General features: G+C 40.2%; 1 protein-coding gene, 1 long non-coding RNA gene and 1 other non-coding gene across 3 annotated transcripts in view; 2 read left to right on the top strand and 1 right to left on the bottom strand.

Annotated features, from left to right (window-relative positions):
• LOC131478120 (uncharacterized) overlaps positions 1–6,547 on the top strand; it is a 29,272-nt gene extending 22,725 nt beyond the window's left edge. Inside the window, exon 3 of the long non-coding RNA XR_009244311.1 lies at positions 6,437–6,547. This is a non-coding gene — a long non-coding RNA (uncharacterized LOC131478120). The remainder of the gene's footprint in view (positions 1–6,436) is intronic.
• GYS2 (glycogen synthase 2) overlaps positions 1–14,538 on the bottom strand; it is a 40,952-nt gene extending 26,414 nt beyond the window's left edge. The window contains exons 1-4 of the mRNA XM_058655839.1: positions 14,418–14,538; positions 9,547–9,728; positions 5,564–5,755; positions 3,739–3,921 (exon numbers count right to left, since the gene is read on the bottom strand). Coding sequence (XP_058511822.1) covers positions 3,739–3,921; positions 5,564–5,755; positions 9,547–9,728; positions 14,418–14,538 — 678 coding nt within the window. The remainder of the gene's footprint in view (positions 1–3,738; positions 3,922–5,563; positions 5,756–9,546; positions 9,729–14,417) is intronic.
• Positions 6,191–6,337, top strand: LOC118760287 (U4 spliceosomal RNA). Its single transcript, XR_004996688.2, has one exon. It is a non-coding gene; the product is annotated as a U4 spliceosomal RNA (small nuclear RNA).
• Positions 14,539–17,585: the final 3,047 nt, after the last annotated feature.

The following is a 17,585-nucleotide window of genomic DNA, read 5'->3' as shown; positions in this document are numbered from 1 at the left end:
CTTTCCCAGATGCATTAACAGGGAACAGGATCGGAACTGGAGCGTAGAATGTTCCCATGGGGCACCTGTGTTACTGGTGGTAGCTTAACCCCTGCACCACAGTGCTGATCCCTTAGGAGACAGTTTTCCATCAGTCCACGGTAGGAACTTTTTTTTAAACACAATAGCCCATTTAATTCTCATAAACTGCCATGTCATGTTAATTTGTTTTCATTTTTATAGAGAGGGCAAATGAATCATTCATAATTCAAGAAGCATGACCACAATTATATTACTATTACATGGTCTCCTAGCAGGACACTAAATGGATCACCAACCTGACACCAAAGATTGCACTTACTTGCTTTTACATTGTTTAGACTTCAGCTCTGTCAACAAGTTATTTCCAACAATTACTACATCACAGAAAGGACTCTACTAAAAATAAGATTTATTTGATGATTCTAATGATTGGGCAAGGGATATCGTAGAACAATCTTTCATAGCCATTTGCAACCATCTCGAAAAAATGTTTGAAGGAAGGCTTTCTGTGCTATTCTTGGCAGAAGCTTTTGTGAAAGATGAAGTCTTCAGGATTTTGAATTGGTAAATATCCCCAAAGTGTGAACAAGCATGATGCGTACATTCCGTGTGATTCCAATCGCGTTCAAGTGGGTGCGTGTGCAGGCACGGGACCCAAAAGGACATGTTGAGCTCCACTGCTTGCGATTGTGAATGGCTTTGTTTTTTGCTTCTTGTGTTTTTCAGTTTCCTGTAATGCACTTATTAGCTTTGAGAAAATAAAAGTTATTTCAAAACCAAAAAAAAAAAAAAAAGATGAAGTCTCAACCTATCAATCACCCATCATCCAACCAACATTTGTTGAGTAATCTTTGTGCATTTGTTACCTTCAGGGACATTATAATTAATGGGAAAAGAAGTGAAAATCAAACAGAAATGAGTACCTGCCAGATTAAGATCTATCAGAGCAGGTTCGGCTCATCTGGCTAAGGATGGGAAAAGTGCTTCGTGCTACCCAGTCAGTGTGCATATTATCACCATCGCCTCAAGAAGGTCCGGTTTTCAACTATAATGACTGGAACTTATTCATCTCTGTGTCTCCAAATCAGCCCCATGAATGAAATGACTTTCAAATTAGGACAAGTTTAATTTGGGGAAGATTATTTTGGGATGAAAAGTTAGGGTTCCAAGGAACAAGGACAGAAATTGCCACAGTACTGGCAGAAAATACCCAGATGTCTGATGTGACTGTAACCTTGCTGGGGAATGCAGGAGACAAACATGTGAATGTTTATTTTCTATAAACTTGCTCATATACACAGATTGGTTCACAGCCCAAATGGCCACAACAGCTGAGCTGAGCTGTTCTGAAGTCAGGAACCAGGAGCTTCTTCCCAGTTTCCCATGTGGGTGCACAGACTGAAAGATATGGGCCATCCTCCACTGCTTTCCTAGGCTGTTATCACTGCCTCCCACATTCTGCATTAGTAGGAAGTAGGAGCCAAGAGCCCAAGGGAGATGCTGAAGGCAAATACTCTGATAAGAAATAGGAATGACCTAAGTGCAAGCCAAACTGTCTAACCTTTGCCTGTTTTCCGGTCCTGGGTGGCACTGTCCTCAGATATCCCGGCAGGAAATGCTTTTGCTCTTAAGAAAAAAAAAAAGTTGCCAGATCAGAAGTAGTCTAAGGCCTTTTATGAACAGTTCATTGTTTGGCCACTCTAGTCACAGGGATAATTGACCAGTGTTTATTTGGAAACATCCTGGAAGGTCTCCAAAAATTTATAAGCTGACTGGAAAGTGGTTGGAATTATGTGTGTGTGTGTGTGTGTGTGTGTGTGTGTGTATGTATATATATATATATATATATATATATATATATATATATATATATACTAATGAATGTTACTCAAACCAGCATCAAAATTCTTGTGAATTGGAGCTTAACAGAGAAATATTTTCAGTTAGCCATGTTATTTGAGCACAACAGTTCTAATATCTTTGCTCCTATAAAAACTAGCATACATTGTACTTGCTCTTCTATGCTTAATATTTGCTTGTGTCAGAACTTACTGAGGCTGATGCTAAGCCCTGCATCAAGGAGTATATTATGATTTGTTCCTTATGTTGAACTTTGGAAATCTTTGATGTTTATAGTTTCGTGATCTTATAAATCACCCATATGCTAAACCTACGGTGAGTGTGGGGGCTTCTATTATTTTAAAAAAATTGCAAATTTAGAATACAGTTCTTGACTGCCTGTTGTCTGCTAGTTGCTGGATTATCCCTTTTACTGGAAAGATGATCTGGGATGAGACCCACACTGGGGAGATGCAGAATTGCACGTGAAGACAATACCATCCAGATACTGACCTCTCATCAAAAGTGTTCATCTGCATCCCAGGATACTTTTATTAATTGTACATAAATACCAAAATCCGGTATGTATGGGTAGTTATTTTCTGTTATCTATTATCATATAATATTCCTAAGTATTCATGCTCAGTTTTCTCTTTCACCAAAATGAAAGCTTGTTTTCCCCAGGAATCATGGTTGTTGAACTTATCACAGATCACTGGTTTGCCCTTATTAGTCAGCTGTCATCATATACCACAAGGAAATTTCCATGATGATCTGGTGCTTTGAATTCCTTGGTGACTTTATGTTAAATGTGCACCTTACATTTATAATTTGACCTGTAGGTTAGGCTGACCTTTTTACAGGAAAGCTTACATCAGGACACTCACTGCTTTACAAATGTTCAAATTTTTAAAAGAACTTTCTTGCATTCAAAATGTCTTTGAAATGGTCGTATAATTTTCCAATATCATTATCTGAGTATTATATATGGAGTGCTCTCTCTCTCTCTCTCTCTCTCTCTCTCTCTCTCTCTGTGAGGGCGAGACACACACACACACACACACACACACACACACCACACAAATGCTTTTTAAACTAAAGAAGTCTTGGAGGGGTTGGGGGAATCCCAGAGCCTATGAAAACTGTGTCACATAATGCAATGTAATTATAATAAAAAAAGAAAAACTAAAGAAGTCTTTTCATGTCAATTTTACAACTTCCTACTTCTTCTGATAATGAAACTGCACTCTAAAATTAACTTGGTTGGCACTAGAAACAAAAAATCTACAGAACCCCTAAATCTCTGATAACTGAGTTTTCTCCTGAAGTCAGCAAACATTAACTCACCACGGACCTACATACCTCTTTTCGGTAGTTTCTATTCCACTGACGCCTGTAAAAACACATGTACTGCACAACCAGAGGAAGAATCTGACCTGTTGACCTGTCATGTGGCTTGCAATCAATCGTTAGTTTCGAGAGTAGGTAAAGCAGCTTTGTACACGTGGAATCTCTGTTTTCCGACTGCCACGTGGGGCGGGGGTGGATCTGGCTCTTCCCATCCGGTCCCACATTTCAGGGCTTAGTGGAAGCCCAACCTTTGACCACACAGGGCCTGATTTCGGCCGTTCCGCTCTGGATCTACTGCTCCAAAGTAGAACGGGTCCCGGGCCTCTCACCATGCTATCCTGAACTGTACTCTGAACAGGGTTAGCTGTCTGTCACCCTGGGGCATGTTTTGTCTTGAATATTGATCAGCTGAAAGGACATTTCTGCCATCCAGTTGGCAAATGAAATGTCAAGATCAATACTCGCCCTCCCCCAGCTTCAGGCATCTGTGAAAAGGAGTGGGTGGGGAATGGAAGGAGAACTAATTACCTTATCGAGCTGGTTGTAGAAATCAATGTTTGCTGCACAGAGGTGCCGTCCAAGCAGCGTGGCGTGTGTGGTAAATATCGTGGCGATGGGAAGTTTGCGGGCTCGGGAGAGGATTAGTCCAGTCCCTGCCTGCCATTCATGGAAGTGGGTGATGACATGTTTGCCGTCTGCATGATCTGTCACCTACATCAGAAAAGAGCGTTGAGGAAAGCTGTTGGTGAAGCTTGATGTTGTCTGGGCCCACAGTGTACTATTTATGATGCCTGTCTAGGCTGTCACAGTGGAGTAGGGTCTACCCAAGAAGCATGCAGATTTAGCAACACTAAACCTTTTATAAACTTCAAGAGCTTGTTCTAAAATACAGGTTGTTGATGCCTTCATCTTTGCTTTCAATAATGGATCATTGTTTTCGTATCCACAGAAGAATAAATACTAATATTCATAACACTGATAAATAGATGGAACAAATACACATTTGGGGCCCGGCGCAATAGCATAGTGGTTAAAAGTTCTCGTCTTGCATGCGCTGGGATCCCATATGGGCGCCGGTTCTAATCCCGGGTGGCCCTGCTTCTCATCCATCTCCCTGCTTGTGGCCTGGGAAAGCAGTTGAAGATGGCCCAAAGCCTTGAGACCCTGCACCCGCATGGGAAACCTGGAAGAGCTCCTGGCTCCTGGCTTTGGATTGGCTCAGCTCCAGCCATTGCGGTCACTTGGGGAGTGAACCATCGAACGGAAGATCTTCCTCTCTGTCTCTCCTCCTTTCTGTACATCTGCCTTTCCAATAAAAATAAATAAATTTTTTTTAAAAAACACATTTGGAACTCAATGGATATCCATTGCTTTGATGAATGAATGAATTATAACAACATTATAAAGTTGAAGGTACCATAAAATAGCTTAAACAACCAGAACTTTCCTTATAAGCTTTTAAAATATGTAATAAATGGCTCTAAGCTTTATGAGCATCTTATTGGGGTTTTCTGTCCTTTTGAGCCCAAAGCATTATAACTACTCTTATTATTTTAGGAATATGGAACTGGGAAGAAAGAGGTTAACCACTTGTGTGGAAGCACTTAGCGTCTATGACAAAAGGAGGACCAGGTCTAATCCCACTCCATCCAGCAGGGCACCTGTCTATTCCTCACAACTGCCTTGTTTCACCCTTGCAGAAAGTTAGCCTTCACACTCCACTCCCAATGTGAAGTGATAGTGTTGAAGCCAGAGCAAAGAACTGGGAAGTCACTAGAGTTAACCTCAGGCAGGGATTATAACACTTAGCACACATGACATGAAGTAATCATTAATAAATATTATTACTCTGTTCGCAAGGATGGTATTTAGTGAGGAAGTACTGGACATTCTGTAAGTTCCTTTAAAATATGTTAGTATAGTCAATAATGGCATCATTTTTGGGGACAAGTGCGTGGTGCAGCAGTTAAGACTCTACCTGAGCTGCCTGTATCCCACATTGGAGTGCTTAGATTCAATTCCAATCTCTGTTCACCATTTCACCTTCCTGCTAATATATACCTTGGGGGACATCAGGTGATGGTTTCTGCTATCCCTATGGCAGTCCCATGGCTTCAGTCTAGCGCAGCCCTGTTAGTTGCAGGCATTTGGGAGTAAACCAGTGGAGAGAGGATCTTTCTGTGTCTCTGTTTGTATCTCTTTACCTTTCAAATTAAAATAAGTCAGTGATTGGATAGATAGATAATTTTGCAAAATAGTGGCATAATCTAAAACTAGCACAATCCAAAAGTTTGTGGGATCACCAATGGGTATTGCACCCAGTTGTACTACTGCTATGTTGTTATCACTGTACCTCTTTTAAGAACCAGGCAGTTAAAGATCCAAATATCAGCATATCATTGGCTTCTCGGTCATGATAAGGAATACCAACACTGCATGCATCCCAGAAGTCACCCTTCCACCGGTCCAGATTATAGGCTGAGTAGTTGATGTCAAAGAGCACCACGTAAGGACTTCCTTCAATCAGCCATCTCCCAAAATGCACCTGTTGTATAAAGAACACAAACTGTGTAGTAATTATGAGTAATGCTAGAGATTAAAAAGATGTATTTGTGCTTAGAGGATGTGAGTTTTACTCAGAAATCAAGAGGAGATTCAGCAAACTACCTAGCAAAGAGTAGTGAAAACAGAGAACATGTAGTGTTTGATCTGGAATATGGAAAGGACTTGTGTCCATGGGTGCAGAATTTCCTCATTAAACTTGGTCCTTAAAGAAAATACATCTAGATCATGGAATCTCTCCTTCTATCCCATGGTACTCTGCTGTGAACTTGAGCCTATAGATACCTGATTTAACATCATACTCTACACTGTTACGATGAAATTATAAAGTAAAATGTTCTGTATGTTTAGTGACCTATAGTTACATATGATGTCTGTGAAGTCACTTTTCTTTGTGGGGTAAGACTTTCAAAATTTCAGCCTTGCGCAGTGGCAGTATCATAGCCAATGAGGTTTGTCCGAGGCACGATTATTGCTAATTGAAAACTTTTCCCAAGACTTTCAAAATTTCCCATTAAAAAAGAAGCTTTCTTAGGAGGCAAAAATGTGTAATTTAGCTTACTATTCCCTGCAAAATTAGCCCAGCATATCTCCCAGTATGGTTGCTGCTGTGTGTCTTAACTAAGTATGTTGTCCTTGACACATTTTCTCTTTAATCTAGCAGCTCCAAGTCTAATCCTGGTATTGCGGCCCTTATCACCCATGTGGGACACACAGATGGAGCTTCTGGTTCCTGGCTCTGGCCTGGCCCAGCTTCAGCCATTGCAGCCTTTTGGTGAGTGATCCAGCAGATGAAAGACATTTCTGTCTCTTTCTCTCCCTCTCTTTTTGTAGCTCTGCCTTTCACATGAACACATTGTTTTTAAAATGGTAATCTTATTACATTCTTTAAATTGACTTATTAGATTCTTAAATACTGTTACACAAATTTCAGTGTATATTATGCCTCAATTTAAAAAAATTGTGATTATACACTCACCTATGTATTTAAATTTTAAATTTGCTTTTGGTCTCTGTTTTATATATACTAGTTTGTTTTGTTGTTGTTCTTAGATATATTACCCTGTGAGAGATACTGTATGTAACCCCATAAGCTACTTCAATACCTTTCTGGAACTCAACAGAAGCTTGATCTTTCTCTTTGCCAGATCTCTCTGGAAAATGGTGTCCACATTGCTTAAATCTTGACTCTTATTGCTCCACTCAAGTTTGAATTTTGCATAGCTTGAAAACCCAATGCAATCATCATTTCCTCCCCCAGGGACTAGGGCATATGTGATGGTGTCTGTCAGCTACCCATGCATTGGCCAACCTTGCTGATTCTCATTGCATGCCAGCTGCTTCTGTCATTGTTTAGTTTTTAGTTTGCTGTGCTCTCCTTTTAAGACTGAACTTTCCTAAGCCTAGACAAGTTACCAATAGTTTTTTGTTTTTTTTTTTTTAATTTGGGATAGCCATTCAATCATGGACTTAGTTAACAAACAGCTACTGGATGTTGACTATTTCATATACGATAGAGTGAGCTAGGATCCTAGAGAACTGCTGGAGTTACCAACTGGGAATGTAAGCTACCTGTGTTGACTTCTGGTCCTTTTCCGCCCATGATATGGAAGCTTCGTTCCTTCAGAAGTGAGGAAAAGAGATCAAAGCACACATCTGAAATCCCAGCCTCTTCAGCTGCGTCCCAAGGGCCTGGCTTCTACCCCACATCTCCCAGGGCAATAAAATGATTGACCTCCTCATTTCTTGGAGATCACTAACAACAAAGGCAGCAGTTTGAACAAGCACAAAGAGTTGAGAGGCACCTAGAGTCTCTGGTTGGGTTGTGCGGAGAACACAAGGCAATTCCATTGTGTTTCTCATTTCCCTTTTCCTTAACATGAGCTTCAAAAGCAAGTCCCTTTTAATGTCTCAGAGACTTTCATCCCAAGAGTGTAGCATGCATCCACCTGCCTGTCTCCTAACATCCTCCATGCTACCTTCACCATGGAGCATTTTCCTGATGCTCCATCAGCCTTGCGTGCCCAGCCTGGGCACCTGCCTCCACAGGTACCCCAGTGAGGGCTTCCCCTTTTCTTTAGTGAGTATGAAGGAAGGATTTTCTTTTCCAAATCCACTTAAACTTTTAAAGCCTTACCATCTATTCATGAAGTTCTTTGAAATTAATGATGTCTAAATATATGACTTTTCTTTATTCTACTCAATCACCTGGTTGGTTTTGGATCCTGTGTTAGGCAAATCAAATCCAGGCTACACACTTATCTAATAGTCCTTTGACCTTACCAGCATCAATGAGCTTCCCATCCACCTGTTTTTAGCTGTTCAAACTCATAGTTGCATTCTTAACCTTGTCAAACCCCAAATGGTTCCTTCTCTGAACTATTCCTATTTAACATTGTATTACCTGACCACAGCTTTTTACTTCTGGTTGTTTCGCTTTTGTCTCCCAGTGCATATACTTGTGCAATTGTGCGTTTCAAAGTGATGCTTCCATCGATGACAGACCATATTCATACCGTATGCAATTATAACAGAGCTGAAAAATCTTATGGCCTAGTGACATTGCAGCTGTGATAATGTCACAGTACAGTACATACGTATTTGTGGTGACACTGCTGTAAACCAACTTACTTCAGTTGTGTAAACTGTAGCACACAGCTATTGCAACACCTAATAATTATAATAAATGACTATATGTTATTGGCTTATGTGTTTTTTAGAATACACTCTTCTACTTGGATAGAAGAATACACCTCCCTTCTTCAAAAACAAGGATGGTAAAGCAGTATGCCATGCTACTCTGAGAGTGGCCTCGTATATCTCATGTTGACTGTTTCTCGATTGCATCAAGAACAACATTGAGTGACTGCCCTATACCATCTAGGTTTGTGCAAATATACTTTGTGAGGTTGAAACAATGTTGAAATCAACCAAGAATGCAGGTCTCAAAACATCCCTGTCATTATGCAACAAATGATTATGCTTTCTTTTTCCTCTTCAAGAATACTAGGTCCTGAAATGCCATTTTCTCCTACATTATCACTTTCTTTCTGACTATCCATTTTAAATACAGTGGTCCACCAACTGAACCGCTATCCCCAAATCCTCACAATTACCTCCAGTAGTTCCGACACCTTTTCGCATTTTACCAATGAGGAAGTTAAACTGTTGGATCTCCATCTGTTCAGTTATCCACTCTCTTAAACTCTACTTAGTAACATTATCAATAACCTTATTATTTTCAAACCCAACTGAGCCTAGTTCAGCCCTTTGTTGATTTAATTCCTCCTTTATTTTTGCAAAAAACCGGTGAAGCCTGGTAGCTTAGCTAAAGTTAACATATAGACAGAGCTGTGCCCCGTCCATAGTATCTTGGAAATTATGTGTTTCCTTGCATTTTCCTGCTTCCCAAATAGTCTGCATTCCTCCGTCTTTGGAGTACATGACTCCAGCCATTACTGCCACTGGCATTCCTCTGTCATTCTCATTCTTCGGCCTCCTGCTGAGAACTGTGGGGCTTACAGTGCAAATGACTGTCTGCAGACATCTCCATCCTAATCCTTCTACTGAATTGCGACTTCCTTAGCCCCTTGGCTCTCAAGACATGTCTCACAGCTCATCTGTTAAAAACCACGTGCATGCTCTTTTCCACAAACCTGCTTTTCTCCCCTAAGCAAGTGGAGCCTTCTTTTGTGAGTCCCTGTCCGTTGTGGTCTGTTTCCCCCTGGGGGTTCCCTGAAAGATGCAGGGACAGTGTCAGTCAACATCCTTTACCTGGCAGCCATGCTTGTTCATTGTGTCCACCGCTATTCTTACAGCGTCATTTGCAGGCTCACACTGTTCCACCTGAGTCTTCACGTTGTGTTCAAAATATGGACCTATCAGAAAATAATTGTCTCCCCATTCATTGGCTGTTATTTTTGCCTTCGTCTGAATCACAGTACAAATGCCTCCAACTGTTAAAAAAAAAAAGTTCTGTTATCATTTGGGTTGGTAATTCATGTGATGTGATGAAGGGATGGAAATAAATTCTCATTTTTCAGTTACTGTTTAGAAACCACTGAGCCTTAGGGTCTGGTTAACTTTCTAGCAAGAGGTAATATTTAACATGCTATTGATGCACACTAGCAAAGAGTTACTGTTTGACTTAGCAATGAACATCTTCTTTTAAGATTTTATTTACTTATTTTAAAGGCAGAATGTTGGGTGGGAGGTAAGGAAGGAAGATTTTCCATCTGCTGGTGGATTCCCAAAATGGTCACAATGGCCAAGCCCATGTGAATGCTCTACTGGGTCGCCCACATGAGTTGCAGAGGCTGTCACTTGCTGCCTTCAACTATGGGAATATTTTAAAATCTCTTATCAGTTCACGTGAGAGGGCAGCTATCTGGGAGTATTAGAGAGGGACCAGCATTTCAAGAAACTTTGAAGAAAGCATCAGGGTAAAGTAGTACTTGGCTTAAAGCTCCTTTTGCATGGAAGCATCAAAAGGTGTTCAAATAGCCTTTGCCATGGTAACTGTAATCACCTCCCCTCCCAATAGCGTCCAGAAAGGGGCTAAGGTTTTTTCCAAGTGCATTCCCTGTTACTTGCAACCAAGTGAAAGAGCCAGTCCTCTTCTAAGGCACCAAGCAAGTTAGCTTTTGACAAAGGGAAAGGGTGATAGCTCGCTTCCTGCTTTCCTGAAGTCATTGTTTCCTCTTGTCCTCTGGCATGGAAGCTATCATCATTAAAACACAGAGCCAGGAACCATGAACGCACTTGAACCTAACACGTTTTTTAGAAAATCATTCTGGGACAAAATAAGAAAACTCAAAGATATGTTTATGCAGGCATGCACATATAGGTACTGAAGGATTAGAATGGCAAAAAAATGGAACTGGGCCCGGTGAGACAGATCAGTGGGTAAACCCTTGCCTTGTAGGTACCAGGATCCCATTTGGGCACCGGTTCATGTCCTGGCTGCTTGACTTCCTGTCCAGCTCCAAGCTTGTTGCTTGGGAAGGTATTGGAGGATGGCCCAAAGCCTTGGGACTCTATAACCATGAAAGAAGCTCCTGGCTCCTGGCTTGGGGTCTGCTCAACCTCAGCCATTGCAGCCACGTAGGGAATGAACCAGTGGATGGAAAATCTTTGGCCTTCCCAATAAAAAAACTAGGTGAATCTTAAAAATAAATAAATAAATAAATATATATATATATCCAAATAGTTGGATATCATGAATATAAAGTTAAATTAGCTTATATGTTAAAGGAGTAAAATAGTATTTAGCTTGGAGGGAAAGATAGGGTACAGCATCAGTATTAGAAGTGGGCCTTGGAGGCTGATGTTGTGGCTTGGTATATACAATGTGTACCTGCAATGCCAGCATCTTCACTTGATTTAGCCAAAAGCTGAGAAGCGATCGCAATGCCAGCATGTTACATGAGTTCCAGTTTGAATCCCAGCTGCTCTACTTTTAATTCTTGATTAAGTGTCTGGGAAAAACAGAAGACCATGCAAATGCATGGATTCCTGCTTTCTCATGGGAGACCAGAATAAAACTCTTGGCTTCTGCCTTGGGCCTGGCCCTATCCAAGCCACTGTTGCCATTTGGGAACTGAATCAGCAGATGGAAGACACCCCGCCCCTGCTCGCTCTCTCTCTCTCTCTCTCTCTCTTTCTCTTTCTTTATAACTTTGTCTTTCGAAAGCATAAAATAAAACTGTTTTTAAAAAGAAAGATTCATTGAAAAGCTGTTCGAACAAGTTAAATATCAACTCAACAGTGATTTTTTTTAGAAGTGAAGAAATTAGGGAAGCAAATCAGAGCAATTATTTGTTCTATCATGGGGGAGAAAGTTTCATCTTGTTTTTCAGAGCTGTGTTTAGAAAGGTATTCCAATTTATTAGGATGTAAGTTCTGATACCCACTGCACCTCTGCAATTTCTTATATTAAAAGTATCAATACTGTTAAACTATTTATGCCATTGAAAAAGATACATAGGTCAGTGTAGTCCTTATCAAAATACTAATGATATTTCTCACATAACTAGAGAAAACAATACTAAAATTAATATGCTTTCCTCCACTACACACACACACTTGCACACACACACATCCTCTGAATTGCCAAACCAATTTTGAACAAAAAAATATACTACAAAGCTATACTAATCTAAAAGCATAGTATTGGCATAAAATTGAGCATACAGCCCAATGGGATCGGATAGATGAATCAGACTTAAAAGACCTAAAACTTTCCTGGAAGAAAATTATAGGCGAATTGCTTCATGATATTGAATTGGGCAGTGATTTTTAACTTTTGGGGGGGACAAGATCCTAAAGGCAAAAGCAGAAATACACAAATGGCATGGCAGAGTGTGAAGAGGCTTCCAGAATGCAATCTAACCGTAGCTGCGTGTGCATTGTCTGTGCAGGTCTGTGCATCCTGGAAGACAGGAAATCAGTCACATCGTGAAACTCTGTGTCTTTCATAGCCTGGCACCTTACGACACCTGATGAATTATTGATTTATAAATGGCTTCCATGAATCATTAGAAGTAGTAAATTTAAAGCTAATTTGAGCCTCTGGAAAAAAATGTTATATTGAGGTGTAAGAAATAGCACTTAATAATTTCACTGTAGTGCCTTCATTTGTTAATTTAACCTGTTTGCATTATTCTTTGGCAAGATCCTGGTGGCGAGGGATTATTTTTTCTGTGTAAGAAGTCTTTTGTTGGATACGAACACCTTCCAATATTTACCACAAACATCTTAAAGTTTAGTATGTTTTATATTCCTTTTATTCATAAACAGATATCCAAATAGTTTAAGGGATTTTTCTTCAAGATTTCAGAAATCCCTGACATTTCATTGGACCCTTTTTAGACAACGAAGTTTGTAATATTTCTTATGATTTAGTAAAAAGGAGACTTTGATTTAGAAATCCAGTCCTAGTTGAAGCCACATGGTATTGGCAGGTTTATCTCAGTTCTTTACATGTCCACTTGACCTATGAAATAAGGTGGTTGGCTTCATGATCACCAGGATGCCTCCTAGCACTCTTATGGACTATGGAAAGCTTTGAGCTCCAAGGAAATTTGCAAAAGAAGCTATAGTGGGGGCTCGGCAGCGTGGCCTAGTGGCTAAGATCCTCGCCTTGATCCCATATGGCTGCTGGTTCTAATCCCGGCAGCTCCACGTCCTCTCTATCTCTCCTCCTCTCAGTATATCTGACTTTGTAATAAAAATAAAATAAATCTTTAGAAAAGAAGAAGAAGAAGAAGAAGCTATAGTGGGGCCCGGCGTCGTGGCCGAGTGGCTAAAGTCCTCGCCTTGAAAGCCCCGGGATCCCATATGGGCGCCGGTTCTAATCCCGGCAGCTCCACTTCCCATCCAGCTCCCTGCTTGTGGCCTAGGAAAGCAGTTGAGGACAGCCCAAGGCTTTGGGACCCTGCACCCGCGTGGGAGACCTGGAAGAGGTTCCAGGTTCCTGGCTTCGGATCGGCACAGCACCGGCCGTTGCGGCTTACTTGGGGAGTGAAACATGGATGGAAGATCTTCCTCTCTGTCTCTCCTCCTCTCTGTATATCTGACTTTGTAATAAAATAAATAAATCTTTAAAAAAAAAAAGAAGCTATAGTGGAAATGTACTGTGGGACAGATGAATACACTGATTGCTCATCTGGTATAAAAATCTCTAAAAAATGAGCTGTGGTCACAGTTAAAACGAAGACACATTGAAGATGATGTCAGTTTGCGTAAGTCACAGTGTGGATTCCTCTCCATAAGAGTAAAGCCAGGGCTAGCATTTTGGGTGAGTGGTTACAATGCCAATATAAATGCCCGTGTCATACATTAAAGTGCCCAGGCTCACATCCTGGCTACAGCTCTTGCCTCCAGCTCCCTGTACATGCAGACTAGCACATGACAAATCCATGACACCTAACCCCGAGGATTACAGTCCATAAGAACATGTTTTCTACATTTACAGGTATCTGTTATTAAAATATTTCAGTTTGCAGTCTCTATTTTACTTTCATTGCTCCAGCACAAATGAGGTTATACCTCATTAGGAAATTATTTCAAATTGATTCTTTAAATTTTCCTTATTACGCTGTATTACGTGTGTACATAGGGCATTGCAGAAAAAAAAATCTTTAAACCTCTGAAAAGGAGCAATACCATGTGTTCTGAACAGATTCCAAATAAAATCTTAATTTCAAGAGCTAATCTTGAATTATTAAAAGCATTATTCAAAATGTCATGTAATCATTAACAATATATAGAAGTAAGGTTTCTAATTAATCCTGATCATATATAATTCTGAAAATAGATAATTGTGTTTTTTCTAAACTGAGAAAAAATAATAAAGAAGTAGATATGAAAGTTTTGTTCCTCTTTTCCTGTAGAGTAGATCTAAAATTTAATTGAAACTCCCATTCCTTGGCCATAACTGATAGTTTCAAATTACTCCCTCTTCAAGAGGTCCTCAAGTCGAGGTTTCCACTGTCTGTTGAAATAGACAAAGCTAAATGTAACCTACATGTCTGAATGCTTTCCTCATTCGCTACCCATTGTCTATCCCTAAGCATTCACCTGTGAAATTGAGGTCTACAGCTTCAGCAGTCTGGCAAAGGGCTACCTTCAGGAGCAGTACAAACCTTTATTGGCCACTTCCCAGGAGATCTCGAAGAGCAGTAGGTCGTCCACCGGAAGTTCTTCAACTTCCCACTGAGGAAGCCCACTCAAGGACGTCACAGACAGGGATCTGCCTCGGAGCATTTTTCTTCCAGTCTTTGGAAACTTCAAATCCTTGTGTCAGTGAATTGTAATCCCAGAAGAGGTACAGAGCTGGCCAGATCAGGCTTTGGTTGCTTCTTGTGGAGATAAAGCAGCAGAAGACTCCCCCCGGACCCCCTGGGGAGCTGCCAGTGAGAAGAGGAATTCTCAGCTCTGTGTTGCAGCCTCTGCACAGGTAGGGACGCTGCAGCTGATGACTGTGAGCAACCTAGAACAGGCAAAAGCCTACAGTTCAGAGGCAAACTCATCCAGGGATGGGCTGAGCAGGCTCCAGTTCAGCCCTTTAGCCCTTGTCCTACTGATCAAACTCCTGGTTTCACACTGTCACCAATGCTTATTTCATCATTTCCAGAGTGATCCAATGTTAGCAGTTCCCCTCATAAAGTTTGCCAACTAGATTAGACTCACATGTAGAATTGCTGGGACATATTTGTAGTTTATATCCATTTAGATTTTGGTTCTTCCTCCCGAGTCCCCATTTTAGAGCTTAAAAAAAAAATCTCTGTTTTGTCCACATGTAGAAATTGAATTTTGATGATAGGCCTAGATACTGAGTTTCTTTTCTCCATTAAAAAAGCATAACTCCTCCTGTGCCTTTGGATAGGTCATATAAAGGCTATAACTTTAGCTACAATGTTTTAATTTTTAATGTTAGTCCATAATTTTAAAGGGCTACTCTAAATTAATTTTAGTCATAATTATTATATATTGGCCTCAAATGTTTTTCAACTTAATATATAATATTTCAATGGATGTGACAGTGTTCAAATATGGGAAGAAATTTACAGAAAGGTCACCAGGATGATATGAACAATAATAATATGTATATTTGTTTTCCATGTATTTTTGAACAAGTAATTATGTGAAAGGGTACTTTAAAAAGCCCAAGGAAAAATAGAATTAAAAAGTAAATTTCTGAGGGCTGGTATTGTGGTACAGTGTGTCATGCTGTCACCTGCTATGGGAATATCCTGTGTCGAAGTGCCAGTTCAAGTTCTGGCTGCACTGTTTTCCCTTGGGCTCCCTCCTTAATGTACCTGGGAAAGCAGCTGAAGGGGATTCAAATACTTGGGCCCTTGTTACCTGCATGGAGGATCCGACAGAGTTCCAGACTTCCCTGTTCGGCCTGACTCCGTCCCACCCGCTGTGGCCATTTGGGGAGTGAACAGTGAGTGGATCTCTGCTCTTTCCTTTCATGTTTCAAATAAATAAAAGCTCAGTGTAAAAAGTAAAAGACAAGTCTCTTGATGAAAATAATTTGAAATCTCTTATATTTTATTTGTAACAGTTTTTCATGAGCTTTTTCAAGAGTCTTTGTTTGCATACTTAATTTTTACACCAAAAATAAACTTATTTTCAAATTCCAGTTTCCATAAGCTTTTTGAAGTTCCTTAAAATTTGCTAATGTCTTTAAACACACACACACACACACACACACACACTGTTATTCTTCAGGGGAGTAAGGACATTCACAAACATGCCAAATTTTGAGCCATCTTATCATACAGATGTAACCAACCATCAGTAATTTAAAATTAGTATGCTCCATAGTAGCACAACGGAAACTCACGCAGAAGTATCTTTCACATTACAATTGTAAGCGTGATTGTCGGAGCAGTCCTTGTAATACTATTTCAGAACATTTTGTTTCATCTTTCACTATTTTCTGTATGATTGGTGTTATTGACTTATCACCTAAGGCAGATAAAACCACATTTATGTAACATTAATAAATTTTTGTGAGTCAAATGTGTCTTCCCTGATTCACTGACATATTTGATTCTTACCTGTCTAAAAAGTAAATTTAAGTACATAGTTTATTATTCCTTCATTTGAGTCAAGAAGAAAAGATGAGATGGTTAATTAAGATAAAAATCAAGTGCTAAAATAGCAGAATGATGAGTCTGAATTCTTTTACAGAAGTATTTGCCTGTTGACATAACCTCCACAGGTTCTGCAAATACAAATCCAGTGAAACAAAACAGAAGGACATGTTGACAAGCTGTGAGAGTGGGATGACACGAGGATGAGTGTTTAGTCCTACCAGCCTTGAGAACATTTAACCCAGTGCTGAATACGTAACAGGTGATTCTCATCATCCAATTTACAAATTATACTGATTTACTCATTTATATAGTGTACCAGGTACCAAACACTTGGTGAGTTAGACACTCCAGGCCTCAAGTCCTACTGGCTAATTATCTGCTCTGTATCCCTGAGCTGAGTGAAGCAATTTACAAAAGTGTAGTGATGCTACACCATGATTGTTTTATCCTTACTGTTGTGATTATCTGTATGAAAATTTATTTAAAAGTCACAGACAAGTGGGGGCAGAAAGAAAAAGAGGAGGGAGAAAAGAGAAAGAAATATTCTTGAAATGAGGACGTTGTTGGCCAATCTTGGCTTTTTAATGGAGAATGCCCTTTTCAGAATTGCTCCTTGAGTCAAAAGAGGTGAAATAAATGGAACAATATGGAGTATATCCAGTCTGTGTTTCCATCTCTCCTGGTTCTCTGGATGGATTCTCTCGTTTCAGATAAATGTACAGAGACAGGCAGTCATTTGTACAGTAGTTGAAAAGAAATCAGGGACACTTCTCTGTTTCCCTGAGCCTTCCTCCTGTATTTGTGCTGAAATCTCTTGATTTCAGTTCCCAGTAGACTCACTGAAGTACTCTTCTACTTCATGGATAAGGATAAATTGGTGAACCGGGAGTCGGAAGGGGACAGTCATCCAGTGAGAGTTGGGGTTTCTTCAAGGTGCAGGGAACACTCTCAGTAGCCTCTGGTGCCTAATTTCAGACCCAATCCGTGAGAACGCAACAGAGAATGAGGTATATTTAGTACACTTAGTAAATCTACCAGCAGAGGTCACTAGATACATTGAGAAAGCCACACATTCTCTTGGCATGTGGAATCCTTGGAAGTCCTCAAGACTTGCAGGTGCTGGCATATTACGGAAGGAGACAAATTTGCAAATATAGAGCGCCATGAAATTGAAGATCCCTCTGATGAAGTTCTGTTTGAATT

The sequence above is a fragment of the Ochotona princeps genome, chromosome 27 (assembly GCF_030435755.1).
Source record: "Ochotona princeps isolate mOchPri1 chromosome 27, mOchPri1.hap1, whole genome shotgun sequence".
Lineage (NCBI taxonomy): Eukaryota > Metazoa > Chordata > Mammalia > Lagomorpha > Ochotonidae > Ochotona > Ochotona princeps.
Note: the sequence above shows the minus strand (reverse complement) of the source record. Positions and strands in the feature narration are given on the sequence as shown.